Source organism: Rhea pennata, chromosome 14, assembly GCF_028389875.1.
Source record: "Rhea pennata isolate bPtePen1 chromosome 14, bPtePen1.pri, whole genome shotgun sequence".
Taxonomy (NCBI): Eukaryota; Metazoa; Chordata; class Aves; order Rheiformes; family Rheidae; genus Rhea; species Rhea pennata.
In genome coordinates, this window is record NC_084676.1 from 19976613 (window position 1) to 19998754 (window position 22142).

The following is a 22142-nucleotide window of genomic DNA, read 5'->3' on the forward strand; positions in this document are numbered from 1 at the left end:
GCCCCGGCGCAGGGCCGCCAGCCCGCCCGGGTCGAGGGCGCTCCCTGCTCGCACGGCTCCGAACGGACGGAGCTAAAAACAGAATCGCCAAAGCCTGCTGCCCCAGGAAATTAATTTACATTAAATTATACTGGATTTAATTCACCTCATTACACTATTAAAGAGTAATATTTATATCGCCATGGAAACCTCCGCACGGAGCTGGTAGTTGCACATCTGCTTCCAGCGGCGGTTTCGCAAGCCCCGCGTCACGTGAACGATCGCCTCTTGCGATGGCCCAGACGAGGAGGCTGCCAACCTCGCGCCGCCGAGCGAGACGGTGTTTTCCTTCCCGGCCCGGCTGCCAGCAGCCTCCGTCGCCGCAGCGCAGCGCAGGCTCGGCGCGTCCCGGGCCCAGCCTCCCTCCGCGCAGCGGAAAGCCGTCGGGGGCTCTTCGGCCCACGCCAGCAGCTCTCAGGCTTATTTTTCTGACACTCGACTCGGCGTACGCTCCCCTCCCACCACTCTGAGACTGTTTAACTTGGAAGGGCAAAGGAGAATGGATAAAGTCCACCGAACATGTCCTGAGGGGGTTTTGGGGGGGTTTGGGGAAAGCAGCTGGGAAGAGGGTGTTATCAGGGGATGGGAATGCAGCGCTCGCTCTGGGTGGAAAAGGGGAGGAGGAAGAGGAGGAGGAGAGCAGAGGAGCCCGTGGCTGTGCTGAGTTGCCGAACTCGTCTCAGGCCCCCTGGGCAGACTCTGCAGCTCGCAGCTCTCGCCAGTCACCGGCTCCCTCTGTTCCCACCCTTGGCGTGGCTTCTCCCAGCTGCCTTGCACTGCAGGCCCATGTACTGCCCGTTCCTCGCCTCCTGTTTCCTCCTGAACATAACCTCTGCCTGCTTCCCAGTTTCCCTGCCGTGCAATCATCACCCTCCACTTTGGGACTCTTGGCTTACTCTGTGCTTGGAGGAGAAGGGAGACTCTTAAAAAAAAAAAAGTAGCGTGCCTTCATCCAGAAACATCACCTAATCCGCAGAGTTCAGTTAATAAGTAGGACTGCAGAAACTTGAGGGAGCCCTCAGGATCCTTCACTGTCAGGTAAAACACATCCTGCAACCTAAATACGTCAGAACTCTCTTTTCAAGACATCAGAGCATTGCCCTCTACAACGTCTTTCTCTACCCCCGTTTTGAAAGGAAGCACCCTGCCACTCCCATCCAAGAGGAGATGAATCACTTGAAACAGACGGATTTCATTTTAATTCCCTCCCCATTACTTAAACTATGGAAAGAAAACAGAGTTAAATGCCAGGGATGTGCTTATCTGCATTACTCTGTGTATCAACTGTAGAATAGAGGCGTCTCTGCAGGTACTGATAGCAGGAGATTACGGTACTGCACTTCTCTGTGTGAACGAGATAGTAGCTGGTTATCTGAAATTCCTTTAGAGCAGAATTTAATGTAGAGTAAAGGTCTTGCTTTAGTCACACATCAGGAAAATAGACACTAGCGCACGATTTTTCAACCATGGGTTTGCAGTTCCTCTTTTCTCATCTTAGTGGGACATACAAGACATTTTAAGAGGTTGCTGGAAACTTCAATACTACCTAAAGCAAAAAAACCCTTGATCATCTATGCCCTATGTACCTCAAGTTTGCACAAACACTTCTCAAAATTTCAAGATGCAAACAGATTATAACTTGTTACCAGCCAATACCTTTATCATACTTACTTTCTCAGAAGATAATTACACATTATATGTTACTTCTAGAGAAAGGGTCAAAACCATCTTCCATTTCAGATAAGACCTCCAAGGGCAAAGAAAACCTACACTATGCAGAAGATCCTTCTACAGCAGACTCAAGTGCTTTTGAAGAAACAGACATAAGAAAGAAAGAAAACAAACCACTCACCTGAATTCGTTAAGGGCATCAACAATTCTGTTATATGCCAAACTCCGCTGACTGGCATCAGCTGATCTACGACTCATTTTCATAGCCTTGAAAACAATCATTAAACAGATAAGTAACACCAGGTATAGCTACAGAAGCACAGAAAATGGAAAACAAAGTCATGTGCTTGACTTTATCTTTCATGCAACCAGTCATGCAAATAGTTTTTTTTTTTAAGTGATAAACGATGGTACAAGTGCCAGCTTTCATATCTGAGGAAAGATAGGTGAGGCACATGCATTTGCAGACTCTCTTCTGTGCTTTTCATTCAATGCATAAAAGAGGTCAAAGTTTTCACTGGAATGGCAAATTAACTGCTAAGTATTTCCTAGAGAAGGGATTTGAAGCAAATTTAACTACATATTTGAAACCATTCATTCAGTCTTTGAAAACTTCCTACACATCAGAATCAGGGAATGGGGAGAGAAAGCAAGAAGCACAATATTTGTTCACAGTTTGGAATAGCCTAGAAATAAGTTCTGATCCTGCAATCCACTTGACTCAGATACAGCTGAAACAAGGAGGTAAAGGTGGCCTTAAAAGCACCCTTCCACTCTGGCTGATCCAGGGCTGCCAGGAGCCAACAAAGCCTAGTGACTGCTGGAGCTTTCAGCAGTCTGTGTAGTGTAATACAGCACAATCTACCCCACCCATGCTGTGCCTTTGCTAGCAATAAGAAGCAGCATCAAAGGTACTGAGTAAAGCCCTTCTCTGGTGCAATTCCAGTACCAGAGACCAAGCTGATCTCACTTTATAGGCAAGTAGCAAGAGTTAGAAATTAAATCTGAAAGGGTTGAGGAGGAACACATGGCAATGAAAGTGCAAATTACAATTACAAATGCAAAAATCCAAAAAAACCCTGTGTTTACCTGTTCTATTGCACTCTTCAGTTTGTTCATGTGACTCTCAAAAAGAGGAAAGTGCGAGAAGAAGAATTCATTAAATTTGTTATTTTCATCTTCATCTCTTGAGAGTGAAAAAATGACTCCAATGGCTATCTTTTTTTTCCTAACAATTCCTGGGCTAGGACCAGAGCTGTCATCTGACAAATTAAAGCTTTCATCCATGGACCTTGAAGCATGGAAAAAATAGAAAGTTAATGTAATCCACTGCTTAAAATGGTACCTTGGTTTCTTCTGTAATTAAGCTCTAGGACATTTAACATCAATGAACACCTTTTGTTTTCAGCTGTTGTCAAATCATCACCTTTGATAATATCCATTTTGCAACTCTTAGAGCAACCATTAATTGATCCTGCAATCACAAAATCTGGAAACAGATTCAAAACATTGGTGGGATTAGAATATAGTTTCTAATCTCTCCTGTTTCTGCCAAGGATTTGTGTTTCGAGTAGGATTTTAGGGCTTGTTAGCCTCAAAAATTTTGCTGAAGGTTTTCTAGTTAGTGAAAAACAATGAATGCCACAAAGAACAGAAACTAAGAAGATCAGGCATTGAACTGCAGTCTGACTTGCACCTTTGTAAATACCCCACAGAAAGCAACGGCAAGAACAGATGTATGTATGCAAGAGCAGAATCAAGCTGACAAAGGTGGAAAATCATGGGAAGCAACCAGCATTATCATTCCCAGCTCACCATCGAGGGAAGACCCCATTCTCCAAGCTGGTAGTCTGACTGCGACGCCAACGCCGCTGGTAACTGCTAGCACAGCTTTTGTTAAACGAAGAGCCAGGAGATGGAAACGGAGTGATGAGCAGACTGCTAAGAGAGGCTGCAATAATAAGAGGAATAAATAAAAATCTCTCCAGAACAAAGAGTATTTAGAAAATAATATCAGCAATTAAATGAAGCCCCATGAGATAACTGGATGTTGCTAATCAGGTGTCTTCTCTTTTGCATATCTATGTTTCTTATCTAAAAATAACCAGTTTATAATAACAATAACAAGATCTACAAGCACTACAAGGGTGGGACAGTCCTGCAGCTTTACGTAACAGGCACAGGGCAGGCTACACCTTGCTCTGTTCCATCAACCATGTGTATCAGGAAATAAATTCTTTGTCGGAAGCTGTAACTTTAATCACATCATTTAAAATCTTGATTTCTTTGAGGTGAGGAATTCACAATTTAACATTATTTTCCATATCACTGTGAAACAATGACATGGAGTATTGTTTGGAAATACTGGAAATCGATTTCAATATTTAATGTGACTTGTTCCTTTGCAGTGCACTTTGATAAACTGCACTGCTGTTCAGATTAGCCCTGCGAGGTTCCTCATGGAAAACCTGATGCCTAGGACACTCATACATACCCATACTGGTATGTGCTACTGCACGTATGTAACAAAAAGAATTGTTCACATTGCAGCACAGAACTATTATCTGATTTCGTTTTAGAGGTATCGTTGACAAGATGGATGAACATCTAGTGAATGTTACTAAATATTTTCCAATTTCTATTGGGTTAACACATGAACCTGACATTACCAGATCTTGCTATACCGCTGTCTCTGTCCTCGTTCTGCTCCCTCCCGGGCATATCCATAGGGTTGCTGTGAACTGTAAAACACAGAATACCAATTAGCAAGGGAATATATAGTTCCTTTCTTGTTTGCAGATCTCCATGTAATTAATGAAACAAAAACATGCTCATTAATTCAGATCAACAGCACTGCACAAGGCCATCACCAAGAAAGGCTGCTAAGCTGAACAAGCCAAAACACTTATTTGAAAAGCTTTATGTGTTCTTCGGAAGTCCCCACATCCATTTCAGCACAGCCTGGTATTCATTATTTCTTTACACAGATATTTTTCAGTAAAATTTTAGTGCATTGAAAGAGTGTTAAACACATAGGTAGCACTCAGTGTACAGACCAAAAACTGTCACTGAAAACAATATAAACAAGGCTGCATTTATACACCAGCTTTAGCAGGTGATATATGTACACACAATTTAAAGAAGGATTTTACGATGCTGTCTTGAAGGAAAAAACATTTTTAAACTATAAGCAGTGTATTGGTTGTTCAACAAAGCTGTAAGCTATCTGGATTCACAGACTGCATACAGAGTAGATCAAAAGTGTCTGAGGCTTAAACGTGATACATTTTACAAATATGTCCGTGAAATAAAAGCTACTCAGCCATGGAAATAAGAGACAGCCATTAAAAGCAAGAAATGTCCACTTTATATATGAACCTAGGCTATGTTTAGTTTTTAGTTTGGTTGAGGCAAGTCCAGATTAAAATAGCTTGACACTACTGTGAATTATTATTGCCAGAAATGTGAAATCCACCATCAAGCATAGGAGTTTCCCAAACAAAACAACCAAAAAAAAAAAAAAAAAAAAAAAAGAGAGAGAACCCCAAACAGGACCATTAAAGCACTTGCTGTCCTCCGGGGATTTAAAACACGTATCCAGACGTAAAAAGGCATGAAACAGACATCACTACCCGTTTTGTTTCCCCCAAAAAACAGTAATAATAAAAATCTTATTTCCAGGGCTGAACTACAAACCCACGCCGTCGTGTCACACCAGCTAGCCTAGGCACACAGCACAGCACACAGCACACTGCAAACCTGCAAAGAAAGAGGCGCTCCGGATGAGGCGGAGCGGACCTTGCTCAGAGAACGCCCGCCTGGGGCTGCAAAGCTGCGAAAGACCTACACGGCAAAATGTAAAATACACAGGAGAGAACGAGGTTAGTAAAGCAGAACGGTCCGTAGGGAGGGTCCAGGGCAGGGAGAGAAAGAAGCCAACATAAACGCGCACTCGCATATACGGGGGAATCGCCCTTGCACTCAGCAAGAGTGGTGATTCAAGGAGTACAACTCACACTTGAAACACATAGCATTTATAGAATTAAAATCATAATAGACCCAACTTTACACTGTCTCCCATACAAGGAGAGGTTTCTGTGCAAGTGCCTTTTTTTTTTTTTTTTTTTTTGGAAAATGGTTGATTTATGCAGGCTCAAAGCCTAACTCGATCACAAACAGGAGATTCATCGTGGAATACAATGTCTGTTTTAACATCCATGCTGGCCGGATGGCCGAGGAGCTCTGTCACTGAGGAAGATGGGGGAGGGAGGAAGGGAGACGAGGCAGGCATAAACTCGCCTTAGCAGACCCATGAGAAAATTAAGAGGCTGAAGTAGCTGTTCTGAGAACAGAGTGGGTACATCAGGTTAGCAAAGGGGTCGTACAGAAAATCAATGTCAGCAGCCTTAGTAGTCCCTATTAAAAATAATTTTGGACTGCAGATACATCCGGGAAATTGAGTGTATTTACTCTACACAGAGCCAGAAAAAAAATGCATGGGTTTTTTTTTAGTGAGTTAATTGCCAGTGTCTCTCCCAAATCTGAAGCTACTGCTCACTCAGAGCCCCCTGATTACAGAAAAGACGAAGGCTGCGCTTCCGCTCCCGGAGTCCCTGAGGCCTTAATTCCTCATTAAGGGAAAGGACACAGACTGGCGAGGTTTCTTTTTTTTGTTTGTTGTTGTTTTTTTTAATAGCACGTCTAAAAAAAGCATCCTGTAAATCGTTCCCAAGCAAAGCACACAGGAACGCTCGTAGGGCAGGTCGAGCCGCGAGCCAGGGGCATTCCTTCGCCTTCAGCCCCCGCGGCAGAACCGCTGCAGTTACAGATTAACTTCACCCCGCGCTGCCCTCCGCTTTGCGAGGGGAACTGCGAACGCGCTGAAACGGAGCGCGGCCCCGGGTACCGTGCAGGCGCCAGCGCCCGAGCGCTCCCGGGCCAGTTACTTTTTCCGCACGCGGGGAAAAGTCACCATCTCTACAAAGCTGGACACGTACGAGCGTTTGCCACCGCCTGTATCATACCCAGCCCGTGCCTACTTGTTGCACCAGCCATACTTGAACTTGCAGTTTAGGTCATTTCAGCGATAAAACTGATCTTTGTCAGGCACACACCACAGCCACATAGCACAACCCTTAGAAGTGAATGAATTATTTCCTCACCCTCACAAATTTGGGCACCAAACTCGGTTAGGCACAGGGAAAAATCACAACTGAGGTCTGAAGGGAATAGTGACTATTAAGGAGATTATTAATTGTATCTTTTTAACTTCCTTGGTTCAGTAAAGGCAGCAAGTATTTAACAGATAACGGTATCTTCCAACATTATTTGGCTTCCTGTATAACTTAGCTATTGGGAATGATTTTAAGGAGGTATGCAGCTTTTGAGCCCGGAAAGAGTTTACGCCCATGCTTAGCTTGAAAACAGTGTTGTCTTATCAAAGTCAACGGGAAGGAGAGAAGTAAACACTTGGACCCAACAAGAATTAGGACCATATCAAAGCCAGAAACCCACTTAGAATACTGAAGTAATCAAATTCACTTGATACTTCCTCAAACCCTAGTAAAAAAAAAGCATACTTTACATACAGCAATATTCTAGAAAGCAAAGATAAAAAGAAGTCTCTTATTCTAGCTACAATTAAAGACATTTGATTGGAAAGCATACAACCTAAACCAAGGAAAAGGCAGAATCTGATGAAGACCTTATCAGGCTGCTACCCTGGACAGCTGAGCCCTCAGGGCATCATCTTTTCTATCAGCCCCACTGTCTCCATGGGGAAAACCCAACACTTTCCTCCTCCTGTGATCTAATGCTCAGCCAGCCTTCATCCACAGCTCTGCAACAAAGGCTGAGAACCTAAGATTCTAGATGGTTTTTCAAGTTATCTTAACTTCTAAGATCAGACCCCAAAAAGGTAGTCTGTCTGATCTGATCAAAAACTAAAGCACAATTGTGCAAGGTTAACTAGCATGGAACATGTGGCCACATACACTCAAGGTGGCCAACAGAGAATACAGGACACACAAAAAATTATTAACAAGAATAGAATTCTGTTTCCTTTTTGAAAATATAGAAGAATCTCAGTAAAAATTGGAAACAGCTAGGCAGAATCAATCCTGCCTGATCTGAGCTGTGCTGCTTGAAGAGAGTTCTACTGACTGTTGTCTTCCAACTTTTTCTGTATTGGAACTTAAATATATCTAACTGTATTTTTATATACACATGTATATATAGCTGTATATAAAAAGAGGGTATATGCTAAGCCACTGCTAATTCCCTGGAGTGTCTGAATTACAGTCCCCCAAGCCCTGCCAACATTAATTTTCTGTAGAGTCTTTAGCTTTCCTTCTTGTTCTTTTTTTAAGAAGACTTTCATGTTCTAGAATCTGTGATTACTCAGTTAAAGATACCAGGAAATCAAATCTGTTTGTAATTACCTATATTTCCAAGAAGTCCATTCATAATCGTACTGTGGTCAGGCTTTAACGTATTGCTGTCTTGATTAATGAACTCAAGACTGTCCTGCAGCCTAAAAAAACCCAGAAAATAAAACACACAACAAAACCAGTAATTTGCATTTCAGTACAATACAGCATTACTTCTTTTTTTGCCCCCAGCGGAACGCACAAGATAAGAACTCAGACTTCCACTAGAAGAAGCTTTCAAAGCCTAGACCATATGCTGAGCTAGGCTGATTAACATACAGAAAATCAAACATTGAAGAGTCTGAAGATGGACATTTTTTAACATCTTCTTCATCACCACAAGCTGAAGCCCCCAGCTGGAGCCATTTGTCCTCATCCTGTCCCTTGGCAGGAGAAGGTACTTTGCACCTTACAACATTAGGCTCTACCATATCAGCTCTAAAGGAATGGTCCATTCTTTCACTTAAAGCACACCAACATGAAGACAACTACAAGGAAAAGGTGAGGACACTAGTGACAGAGTATAACAGAATAGGAAACCAGAAGTTACTTTTCTAGAAAAAGAATCTGGAGGCTCCTAATTAATAATGTTTTTCTTACATTCCTTTGCCCATATCTACCAGTATCACTTCCAATGTACTCACGTATTTAGACTGCCATAGATGCTACTTCCAGTGCGAGCTGTGAAAACCTTGCTGAGCATGAGCTGAGGAGGTGAGCTAGGGGCCAAAAAGAAAGATGTTGGTCAGAAACACAGTGCTGAGACAGACTTTCATTTCCATTTCATATATCCTCATATTATACAGACCTAAACATGACACAAACACATTTTGCATCAAAAGTGACATCAGAATAACTTTAAAGCAGACCCAGAAATTCCTTTTATTCTGCAGTTGTCACATTCAATTCATTAAATATTAGCACTAAGGAGTTAATCCTCTTAAAAGATTAGCTGTATAAATGAATCTTACCGAATCTGGTGAATTTTCAATGTGGAGCCCTTGTAACTCATGGCCACAGAGCCAAACATCATCTCTCCAAGCATATTAGCATCAGAGGAGCACCGAGAACCCTGAAAAAAAAAAATCCATCTGATGTTAAGCATTTTAGGAGCACACTTCCATTTAAGGCAATATATGATTAAGGAAAATATTCCTGTTTCAGAAAAAATATATACTCACTCTCTTGCTCTAACACTGTTTGTACTCCTAAATTAAATGGTTCAACAAAAATAATACTAGCTCAGAAAGTGATCTTCAAATTGGCTGCAAACTAAATACTAAAATCTGCCAACAAAACTAAGCCACCTACCGGGGAGCTGCAGACGTAAACTGCATTGAGTCAGCAGGACAAAAAAGTTTAGCGTTAGAGGATGATTACACACTTTCCTGAGTAAGAACCACTGAGCCGAAACCTTGCATCTGCTTGAGCAGAGATAACAGAAACAAGAATTGCAAATTCCCTAGTGATCTGCTTACGCCGAGTGCGGCCCGCAGCCACGCTGGACCAGCGGTTCCTTGACTCGGACTGATTCGCAGTTCCCCACGGATGCTGGCTGACTTGTGACATAGCTTCCCCTGCCGCTCTCGTGCCAGCAGCAGGAAGGAGTCGTGGCACAGCGAAGCCGCGGCCGAGCCGAGCGCTTCCTGCGGCTCGGGTGGCGAGGGCTCGTGGTCAGCAGCGCTGGCCAAGTACAAAGGAGGAATGTCGCTACGCAGCATCGGGGGCCACATCAAGCACTGCGAGCAAGAACCGTCAGACTAAAATTAAAAAGTTACTCAGAGTGACCAACTGGACACGGCTGCCCAGCCGACAGAGGTCAGCTTCTTATTTGCACGCTTTGCATCTCCCTTTACCCAGGGTGTATCTTCTCAGATACTTCATAGGTGAGATACTTTGGCACTGTGCAGGGCAGCAGTACATCGCCTTTGTGGTGTGCAATAACCCTTCCAAAAGGAAGTCCTAAAATCAGCCACAGAAATAACCTCGTATTCAGAAAGTGCTAAGTGCCATGACTCCGTGTCCCTTATCCAAGCTCTGAACAACCAGAATCCTCACCCAGATTCCTAAATAGGCTTGGAATATATCTAAATATTTTATCTCGACTCATACAGTGAGCTCATAGCACCGTCAAGGACAGGGTGTCCACACCACCGATTCCTACCAGGCATAAGGACCGGTACGAAACGGCCACTCGCTGTCCCTGCTCACCCAAGCCCGCAGGGCAAGCGCAAGAGCAGGAAAATGCTAGTCTAGAAGGCAACAGATTTGAAACACCTCTCAGGTTTTATTTCTTTACAAGCACTCTCAATTAAGGTGATAGTACTTTAACAGACATACAGTCAACCCCTGAAATCTGCTACTAATACCAAAAAGATAGGGGAGAAAGAAAAGTAGCAGCCATAGTTATAAAAAGGAGGATATAATTGCAAGTTTTGTTAGCGTTCCTATGACATGGCAAAAACTGATCACTAGCTGTCACAGAGAAATTCCCATCTTTACCTTCCAAGATATCATACTGCCTAACTGTCCAGGTGCGCTGCAGGTAGTACTGGAAAAAACAGACTTTAAAATACAACTCAGAAGCTCCAAGGAAACATAAGTATGGATGTTAACAGCTCTAGGAAATGATAGCTCTGTGAGCATCTTAAATTAAGAACATTGCCAATTACTACAGCCAAATATTATGATTAATATTTTTAAATCTGTTGCAGATCACAAATTGAAAAAGTCATTCTGAATAAATGTCAAGCCCTTGATGGCTGGTTTTGGTTTCAACTTTCTGCTAGCGTGAATATTTAATTCTAAAGCTGGAGAAAAACACTTAAAAATAAATTATCGATTCTCCTTATCAAGAAACTGAACTAAAAAAAAAGTGCAAATCAGCTGCTTTCAAATTTAATTACAGGGGTTTTCCTTTCCTCTGAAAGACAGAGATCAGCAACACTGAAGACAACAAGGCAGCCATCGTCTGTGTCAGTCTGGCATTTCGTCTGCACCTAAGGACAATGATTTTACCATGCATAACGAGAGATGCCTATACGTAATACGGAAACACCGCTACAGCTCAACTCTTTGAGCCTTTATTTCTACAAAATAAAGGTCGCTCAAGACCAAAGTAGAATGCAATCAACTGAGAAAAGGGGTTAAAAATTAAAAACCCAAATGAAAAATAGCCAAACAGCATCTGGCAAAAAGGGCACAACCCCAGGCACTGACAGGCTGGACACAAACCAACTCCCTAGGTCATATTTATGAGCTCACATAAAAACTGATCATAAAATACCCACGAGTGTTTGTTATTGCACATTAGCATATTAGAGGTAGTAAAATTTACATGATTTGGAAATTAACATTTCTGAATATAAAATTCATAGCATTTAATCTTCCACTTACTGTACATGTTTGTCCTATCAATAAGTAAGTACATATATAAATTAAAAATGCAATACAGAAATAAATCTCAAATGTCATGATCAACTAGTCAGCCTGGAAAAGATTTACAGTCCTGAAAATATTGACAAGCAGATCCAGATGTAATACTGGTGTAATGACATGCAAATAACTGCACACAAGTTCAGAACCAGATTCAGCTTCATCTTAATGGATTCTAATCACATTTGTGAGATATCTGGATAGAGCATAATTAAAAATACCACATAGAAGCCTGGAAGAAAACACGGTATTTCATCTTCCACAGAACAATTAGAACAACCCATGTACAGTCATGTGCATTCATACAAAGAAGCATACAAAGAACTGCTTAAAAAGTTCTATTAGCACTGTAACATTGTGATTTCCATTTTGTAGCTTAACTCCCCCCGCACCCCCGACACACACGAAGAGAAAAATACCTTATACATACTGTAAATGCATTAAAACATAAGTCATTTTCTGAGGTCTCAAAATCCAGCTGTTAAGCAGATAGAAGATACGAAATACCAGGCTGGCTGACACCTGGACAAACTTACTATGGCCCTTTTGTATACATGATACGTTATGATATAAATCTTTTCATGCAGTGAAGAAGTCTCGTTTTTATGGATCTCTGCTCATTTCCTGGAGGAGCCCGGAAGGAGTGCGGGGAACGCAGCAGGGATCCCGCAGCGGGGGCACAGTGCAAGCCCAACGTACGCTGGAAGTCTCTCACTTGTGCTAGGATGGTCGCAGTCGCACGACAGCTCAGCTCAGCAAGATTTGGACTAGGTGACATGCATGAGGAAACAGGGAGTTGCACAGGAAAACTTCAGACAACTTTGAAAGATGTTGTCATGCCAACCAAGGACATTAATTTCCTTTAATGATGTTGAGCATTATTTACACAGAGCCTGCCCAGTAGGAAGGATAATTTCTGGCTAGCGAGGGGGCATCGTTTTTCTTGGTCGCACAATGCATGAAGGAGGTTATTTTGTGCTGGAAGGAAGCTGCTGACAGAAATGACATGCCTCTTCCTTTCCTAACCACAGCTGAACACCCTTCCAGGAAGGGAGGAATAGAAAACAGAGCTTCAGCCACCTTACTAAAGCTGTGGCAAAGAGCATGATGAGAAAGAGAAAACAAGAAGAATATGCAGCTCACCAAATACAGCAACAGCTAATGTGACAGTGGGAAAGCCAACCCTGAAAGGTTCTTCATTTATATCTACAGCAGATTAAGACATCAGTAGTACTGTACTTCAGAATATGTCATGCAGATAGCAGCTTCCCTCAAACGCACAACTACTTCATTACAGAGAGTGGAAGGGCTTAGTTCTATTTTAGGCTGGCTTAATATAAAACACTTGTGATCCATGGAAGGAGAGATGACAGGAATATATCTGTGTCAGATGACTCCAGCTACTCTCATGGCCAAAATCTCTTATGTAAAACATAACCCAAGTTCACTGAATCCCTCGCCATAAAGCTGTTACCCAGCCCATCCCTATAGGTAGTGCATTTATTACTTCCCTGGTACTTTGCAATGAATCACCTCATCTATACCATGTATAGATACTTGCTGCTCGAAACTACACCTCAAACTGCTGAAGTTAGTTCCTAAGAAAGGGAGTTACTGAAGATTTAGGGCCAGCTGCTTCCAAGAAAGAAAATCATCCTTCAGACTGCCCAACATCATGCCTAAGGCCAACCACACTGAAGGAGGCCATCCCCACGGTCACAAGACGTGATAACCGCCCTAGACAAACTCCTCCTGTCCAAGACATATCTGAGAGAACCAGCTAGTTGGTTTTAGAGTTGTTCAGACCCCAAACTATAAAATTAAAACATGATTCAGTTGGAACCAAAATCTAATTCTGACTCAGAGCTCTCCACAACCCACCTCTAATTTCAGGCATTTTAAAACATTCAGTACCTCACCTGTTGTAAGAATTTGACGTCATTAAGCAAAAAAGAAAAAAGAAAGGTGTCTTACCTGATATTTTGGACATTGTTCTTTTGCATCAGAGAATGAGGAGGATGAATTGATTGAACTATCCAGGGAAGAAGAGCTATCTCCTCCGGGCTTCAGCTGGCAACATTTCCCAAAAACTCTCACCTGAGCATCGCTGCAGAGTTTCTGAAATAGAGACAACACGTGCGTTGACACAAAGACCTACAACCAGAAAATCACTGCTTAGCAGTGCTGCACTTTCCTCTTTAGGTAAGACATTTAACAGCAGAAAAGTAACTCAGGAGAAGAGTTAACAGTATTTATTAGCGTCTCTTGCAGCCCAGATGCAGAAAAGAAAGTTGGGCTGTTTCACATAGCAAGGAGCTAATAGGTCACTCCAGCTCCATTCTCCTAAGTAGATACCTGCCTCTAAAGCTTTACAAGCCTCAATTTTAGGCCCAGGACTAGGAAAAAGGACGGCAGGAAAGAAAGCATGCAGTGGAGGGTGGCGACAACGGGTGCCACCTGCACTTGCCACACTGGGTGCTCAGTGGGGCAGAGTTTGCACAGTTCTGCGCTGTGCATGGCCCTGGGGTGTCAGCCAGACCATGGCTGGAGCTTTCCACTATGCACTGGAAAACTGTATCACAGATAAGGAATAATCGAGCAAGAGCAACAGAGAATTCAGAACAGACTTATGTTATGGGGAAAAGTGGGGAGAAAAGTCATTTTTGTAGATCTCCTCCCAGCTGTATCTACATCCCCATGTCTTTTAAAAGAATGGCACAGAGGTGACATTTTCCATTTCATTTTCACTATGAGTGCTTCATGACACTGCAAATGGACAAAGCTGAAAGCCACACTTAGGGGCAGGGAGAAGTGAGAAAAGTTTCACAAAAGGGCACAGGAAAGAAGGTCCAAGCAGGAAAGGTCCATTCCTGACATGTGATTCAGGCAAAGAGTTGCAAAAATAGGACTTAGAGGAAAACAAGGCTCAGAAGAGGAACTGGAACTGAAATGCAGGACCATCAGATCTTTGCAGGTATACCATCGTACACACAACATTCCCAATTACTGTCACTGGAGATGAAACACCACTATTTTGTTCAATATTTAAAACCATTTGTGATTTCACCTGTGAATCCCAGCATCCCAACAAGAACTAGTACACATTTGTCAATGCCATTAACATTATTAACATTAGGTAATCCTCTCCACTTAAAGATCTCAGAGTACTCTTCATATATTTGCTGAACTTTAGAACACCTACACAAGGTTGACATTACACACATTTACTAGTAGGCAGCATTAAGAGACAGAAATACATCTACACTGCACAAAGTTACATACTAACTATTCCCCAAGACTTTCTCAATTAAAATTTCCTCTACAATCACCTAACCAGAAAGAGCAAACTGGAAGCAAAGAGAGCTGGAAGCAAGGTTCAGGGATGCACAGAAACACAAAGGCGCTATATGGCCTGGCTTCGCCTCTGAACTCACAGGTTTACATCACAAGCTCCCACTTCATTCAAAAATGCAAGTACGGCACAATCTTTAATAGCTCTGAAAAAAAGGAAAGGGTAGAATAGGAAAAGCATGAAATCCCCCATGCATCTCACGAGGGCGTTAACTTCATGACTGCTCAACAGTGTCAGCAGCTACTGTATATATGGCAGGATGAAAAAAAATCCCTACCCCGAATCACTCAGCAAAGGCACCTCCGCATCTAGTGGACACGTTCCTGTTTTCTGTATTACCAACCTCACTTTTGTGAGAAAAGACCACAGCTTGCACTGCCCTGTAGGGATGGCAGATTTTGCTGAGGAAGAAGATGGGAATCCCAAGCCTCTGGCCTTGGCTGTGCCAGTTACATTTTTCTGCGGAATACCTTGGATACCAGGTGGCTTTAATTTGGCCCTAACTGTGGGTGAGATCTAGACAAAACAGCAGAAAATGTCAGGGATTATCTAGCTCTACACAGCAGTTTGCACTGCTGCTCCAATTACAGAGCTGCTGCCACAGAAAGCCTTCAGGAAAAATGTGCAGACAAGCCAGTAATTCTGCGGCAGAGGGGAAAGGAAACATGCACCAGGCTCCGTGTCCTGTGCTTTATCTACATCTACACCCTTCCCTGGCGGTATCCTCCCCGCACGACAGACTGGCGAGGATTGAACTCTTGCAATATGCAGATTTGTTAATGGCTAATATCCGTGGCTTGAGCACAGTACACAATGGCTGGAACATGTGAATGATAATCATATGACTTTAGTAGGAACTCGTGAACCAGAATTGCATTTTATCTCTGACACAAACAACAATGTCCTAGGCTAGGCAAGCATCATGTGATAAAACCACACAAAATCCACATGGTTACAGAAGCTTTTGCAGGCGAACCGCATTTCAGCTTGCATTTTTCATTGGGTGTTCAGAGTTCCCTTAAAAAGATACTATTTTACTTGAGCTTTCTAGAGATTGTGAGGCCAGTAAATGCATTTCTACAGGTGAAAAAGAAAATTCCATGAATTCCATTGACTTCTTGGTAATTTCTTGTCATTAGTGCTGCATTTTTCCTCATAGCGGCTTCCCCTAGATTTACTGGGGAGCAAGATGGCTTGCAGTAATAGTAGCTTAATTAAAAAACTAGAGGGAAATGGCTGTTAGGTCTTCGCAGGGGAATTTAATGAACCAAGACTACTGCCAGGAGCCTGTAAAGGAGGTCAGATGTTCAGGTTCTTTCCAGTACCACCTGCCAGAACCTTGCAAACAGTAAATCATTCCTAAAATGCAGGACTCTGACAAATTTTGATATTTGCTCTTTAGGAAACTTCATGTGTACGTAAGAATAACCTGTTGGGCTATTAGATGGAGTATCTGCAATGTCCCTTTTTTCTGTAGTTACTGCATCTAAACATCAATGTAATTTTAGATGCAGCATATCTCAAGACACTGTGCAACACAGGAGCAGGATGACTTGTATTCCAGTAAAATATTCCAAACATATTCAAGTTTTCAAAAATAAAAAGGTAGCCAAATCATTTAAGAACTGTACAAGGAACAGATTCAGAACTGTGGATTTTCCTTCCAAATGTTACAATAAATCAGGTCTCTGGGCAAAGTGCTGCTGGTGAACCCCAAAAGGCAGATTTTTGTGAGCCGGGGGAACGCGGGCTGGCAGGAGGTGGCAGGCAGCCCGCCGGAGTCCCCGTTAGGGTCGAGCTCTTTGCGCTTTCTCTGCCAGCTCTGCAGATACTGCCGTAGTCCTGGAGACTTTCTGACAGCCACAGTTCTTACATTAAAGGTCACCATTTGCTGGAAATCTTGGCCACCTACGAGGTAGCACTGAAGATAATTTATAGAAAAGCATCTTTAAAGAAACATCAGCTGCAAAGTAATTCTCCTCTGCAGCTCTGCTGCTGAAATCTCTCTTCTCCCCCTCTACAGCAGCAAAGACCTTCCAGCTCTGCCACACTAACTCTTGGTTACGATCTCAAATCCCTTGGTTGGGCTATTGAAACTTTTTCTTATCTGTTCCCCTTAAAAATCTCTTTCATTTCTTCCAAAAAAACCTGCTTCTGAAAATCTCTCTCTGCCTCATGGAAACAAGCTGCTTCTCTTTTTCGATCCCTTGGCTTTTCCCACTCGCAGCATATGATACTCAGGCTCCTGATCCCAGCTCAGCACCGTGCACTGGGGGGCTCTTGCTCCCCCTTCTCCCTACTCTTTCTCTTTTTTTCTGGTCTCTCTGCACTCCTCCTTCCCCACTGGTCTCCACACCTTCCTCTAAGCTGACCTTTAGACTCAGTAAATCTTTCAGCTTCTTACATGTCAGCCAGCACCTCTCTTCAGTCAAATCTCTAAGGGTGACTGATCTCTTGCCATAAATCACCAGCAGACAACACAAAACGAGTAGCTAAACTAGAAAGCCAAAAAAAAAAATACACCAAAAAAAAAAAAAAAAACGAAACTCATTCAGTCTGCTTGGAGGAAGGCACGGACGCCTTGTTCCCCTCGCAGCTTCTTCTTTGGTGTACTCCTCACTTCTCTCCCGCGGCGCCGCTCCGGTGGCATCCTCGCCCGTTCGACTGCCAGCCCCTTGAGGTAAATGCCTCCGTTTCAACCCATCTTTGCACACTGGCGTTTACAGCTGCATAACTCACGCGCCACAGGGCAGCAGCAGCGGCACGGTACCATACCGTACCGCCTTTGCACCAGGCTAGCGTGAGCACAGTGTCAAGGTTGACAAGCCAAGCACTCAGGCAAAGTGTCAGGAAACGCAGGCTGAAAGCTCCGCATTGGCTGGGCCACCTGCTGTCTGCACCTTAAAAAGGAAAAGGAGTTGCTTCTCATGCTTGATGGGAAATTCAAAGCAGGCTCAGTAGTGCAGATCTTGAAGGAGTACCTGGGTTCATACACATCTCTTGGCCTGAGCACTCGGTACAACTCAACGAAGACACGCCTGCCCAAGAAGGCCTGCTGCGGGCCGCGCACAGCCACGAGGAACCAGGCCGCTGGGGGAGCTGACGGGACTAGTGGGTACATGCAGGCAGAAACAGGTGGGGAGATACTATAGGAAGAGCAGCAGACAAATTCAGAAATGAGTCTACCCGCACAAATCAGTCACTGGGTGTAATACCATCACCTGCACACCCAGTAACACAGCGCCATCAGAAACTAGACACTCATTTGTATGAGGTACAAAACGAAATAATTCTCTAGAGGAAACTGTGGATCAGACCCACCAGCTTGCCAGCAAAAGTACTTCAAGATCCAAGTAACTGAGAAAATCCAAGGGAGGTAGGTGTTTGGGTGTGGACCAGGGCTGTTCAGTGAAGGCATTAGTAATGCTCACTTCTGTCACATGCTGCCCTCACACACTCGCTATGCAAACGCCTGTTCTGATACATTTGCTCATGATCTCGAGTCACAGGGCTGTGAAGAGATGCCCTGGCAAACACCTCAGGTGGGAGAGCTGTCCCACGTCCCGGTGCCTGCGAGGCAGAGGCAGCGGTCTGCTGCAGACCCTGCGTCACACACCTGCTCACAGAGCCTGCCTAAGCAACGGCCGCCCCTGAAAACCGAGGGAAGAACCTCTTGTGCTTAGCACCAACACGGAACAGGCCTCGCCAAAGGGAGCCCCACGCGGCACGCCGAGCACCCAGGAGCCCGGCGTGGCTCGCCCGGCCCAGCACGCGGCCGACCCTTCTGGTGCCCGCAGCCTCCCCGTCACCAGGCTGCTGCTGAGCTTCACTCCTGAGTTTAACGTCATCCAGACACAGGGAAAACATCCCTTCTGTAGGAGGACCCTACGTACCTACTGTATTAGGACCCCCAAAATACGGAAACATGCATTAGGATCCAGCTGGGAAGCAGGCTTATTTACTGTTCGTATCTCCCTCCAGTTCTGAAATCCTGAAAAGCCAAGAATTTTATTGTTGCTATGTACATTTCAGAATTACAGTTCCAACAAAGCTACAATCTCTATAATGAAAGAGTTATTTATTTAAATGAAAATTTAATGAAAATATTTGCATTTTTCCTTACCACAACTTTTGTTACAACTAAAATATTTTAGTGGAGATGCCGGAAACCTCTCAACTGCCTTCTGTCTCTCTGTGCAATATGCCCTCCCAAAATTCTTTTTTACCCAATATTTAGCTTTACTGAAGACAAGAAGAAAAGAGGCTGATTTAATATGCAATGAAATCACAAAATCCTCATTTCTTTTATATTCACATGCCCTTCAAAAATCATGTGCACCCAGTAACGAGCCTAGCTTAGTGGACACTACAAATCTCAAGACAAGCTCTGCATTTTTCACCCATCTAAAAGTTGAAACCTGTTGTTTTGCATCTTGAAATATGTCTCTGGAAAGTTTCCTCTGATACTCCTTAAATTTTGTAAGTTACAGAATGTGAATGGCTGAGTCATACTTAGCCTTGGTCTACTGCACAGAACTCTTGACGTACACTGAGATTATAGATATATAAAATAGAGCTTCAGGCATACGATTCTTAAATAATAATTGCCTTCAGTGAAACTGTTTCATTATACTTCTCAGAAACAACAGAAAATAGAAAACAAAGAGCTCCTGCACAACTAGCAATATCAAAAATATGGGACCTTACATACAAATTCCCTGCATTAAACTGATTAGACTGCAATCAGAATAGTTTGGTCACTGCTTGGAGTTTCTGCAGATATCCCCCTTGGACTATTTGTAAATCTAAAGGTATAAATCACATCAGGAGACTGGAGGGAGTAAAATGCAGAAAGCACTGGCTTTTGTGAGGCTGTTAACAGATACCCTTTCACTAGGGAGAGCGCCCAGCCCACACACATCTTGCTGAAAAAGGGCAAGAGTGCCTTGGAATGTGCTTAGAGCCAAGATCTGGCTTTGTATAGGCAGGGTGTGTCTTTGTTAATGAAAATCATGATAAAGAGCGAGAAAAATAAACAATGCAATTCCTTGAGAATGGCCAGTATGTACTGCTAACTGTACAAGTCTGTACTAAGCTTACAGCAAGCTCAGCAGAGGACTCTCCTGCACGTTTTTACCTGCATAATGCTTCTACTCTTGCAAAGTTTTGTTTTATGAGGACAGTTTTGCCTGAGATGACATTATCTGAGCACTGCAGAAGAGGGCTATCAGGGCAAAAAAATATTTCAACATATTCCGTTTCAAAGTCTGATAATATGGCAAAAAATGAAATATATCAAGTTACCATAGACCCGTACTGAGCATTTCAACTAGTCTGAGACCAGTCTTCCTCCACCAACCTCACATAGTCATCTCATGGGGACTGTGAATGTACCTGATTATTCCTCCCCACCCTCCCTCCCCTTTAATGAAGAAAAATGAAGAGGATAATCATATGGAACCATATTAGATTACTTATCAGCCATTTATTCTGCTGCGAGAAAGCTGTCACAGTCAACCACCTTTCTGAAATAAACCCAAGCAGTCAAATCTTCAAATTCATTATGCAAGTACAGATCTATCTTAGAGAGGTTTTAGGCCTTCAAGAAATCAATAGAAATACGGCAAGAGGATTCATACTACACAAAGTCTTTTTTATTAATAAAGCAGTAATAAGCAAGGCCAATAATTCATACCAGTAAACCTCTTCAAAGATCTTTAGATGGTCTTTAAAAACCTCTGTTTTCCTGGCAAGAACATCTAGAAGAATAAGACCTTGCGAAGTAATAAAGCTGTGCTAACAAGTTAAAATTATATAAAAAAAAAAGATGCATTTTGCTCAGTATTTGTCATACCTCCCAAATTCTCAAAAAGAACAAGGAAAATAAGATCTTGATTTGGGTCTATAAATGTGCTCACGTAAGCTATGGAGAATCCTGGAAGTCAGTGCCTGTGACGCACAGATTGACTCCCAGAGGATAAGGTACGTGGAAGGACGAAGGGCTGAGGATCAGGATGAGAAGCCCCAGGCCGGCAGCATTCAGCAACAGCCTGAAGAGTTTTCAATGTTGGATGAAGAATCTTCTGGCTGTACTCCAATATCTAACATGAAAATCAGGGCTTGGGGGTAAAATGTTATTTGGTGTATTCCTACTTACAGGACTTCATGAGGTCCTATGGGAAAAAGCAACTGTGAGCGTAAATTCAATCTACACAATCCTTTCGGCTTGTAGAGCTTAAAACACTTTGCAAATGTTTTTAGAGATGGCGAAAAGGAAGTTCAAAGCAGTTAAATACAGTGTCCAAGTTCACAAAACCACTTATAATAGCACTGTAGCTAGAAATGAGATCTTCTGGCCAGAGTCCCTACACAGAAATATCCTCATCTGGCTGCATCAGTTATAATTTCAATTAATAGATTATCAAGCAGACCACGCCAAACAGAAAGCCCAAAAGAAAAGTTTACAAGTAACTTTGTGTCAGCAAAGCACAGAAACAACAGTTGGTAAAAGCTGATCAAGATGGGACTAGGAGGACTTTCCAATTCAGAAGGCAGTCTCCCGGCTACAGAAAGTGGCTGTGCCACAAAAAACTTTCAAAAAACACCAAATTCTGCATTGCCTCGGCCTCCCAGCACTGCCTGCTGCAGCCACAGAAGACACCTTCTCTTTGAAAGGGCAGAAAGTAGAAGAGCCCAAGAATAAACAGTTCACTACAATATTTAGAGCTGCTAGGGTGAAATCAGTGAAGCTTGAATAATTTGCAATTTAATATGCATCTACATTTAGCCCTGAATATAATCAAAGTTTAAATGTTAATATGAATAAAAGAGTATTTGTGACTTACTAATCATAATTGTAAAAAACATACAGAATGTAACCATGTAAATTATTAAAATACTCACCGACACCGAAACATCCTCTATTTTTCTTTTAGTGCTGGAGTCAAATAAGACATTCCGCCCTCTTCTTTCACAGTCCTGATACACAATCAGTCGGATCTGACTTGGGTCAAACTCCGGCAAAGGCCAGCTTTAATGAAAAATCAGAGATTAGAAGTATTAATTACAACAATTTTTTACTACACTGCTCTTTCTACATTAGCTGTATAGTCAACTTTATTGAACATAAAATCCAGTAAATGCAATGTCATTTCATCAGACCCTTTGATCCTGTATTAGATTTGGGATTTATTTATTTATTTAAGAAAACACATTGC

General features: G+C 42.8%; 1 protein-coding gene across 4 annotated transcripts in view; it reads right to left on the reverse strand.

Annotated features, from left to right (window-relative positions):
- The window catches only part of FNIP1 (folliculin interacting protein 1), a 68970-nt gene that overhangs the window by 15004 nt on the left and 31824 nt on the right, over positions 1-22142 (reverse strand). For 3 of the 4 annotated variants that reach the window (XM_062587802.1, XM_062587804.1, XM_062587805.1), the window contains exons 2-11: positions 21829-21955; positions 13548-13691; positions 9110-9210; positions 8783-8857; positions 8151-8242; positions 5470-5553; positions 4380-4451; positions 3526-3661; positions 2800-3001; positions 1892-1977 (exon numbers count right to left, since the gene is read on the reverse strand). In XM_062587802.1, coding sequence (XP_062443786.1) covers positions 1892-1977; positions 2800-3001; positions 3526-3661; positions 4380-4451; positions 5470-5553; positions 8151-8242; positions 8783-8857; positions 9110-9210; positions 13548-13691; positions 21829-21955 — 1119 coding nt within the window. The remainder of the gene's footprint in view (positions 1-1891; positions 1978-2799; positions 3002-3525; positions 3662-4379; positions 4452-5469; positions 5554-8150; positions 8243-8782; positions 8858-9109; positions 9211-13547; positions 13692-21828; positions 21956-22142) is intronic. The other variant, XM_062587803.1, reaches the window with a different exon arrangement.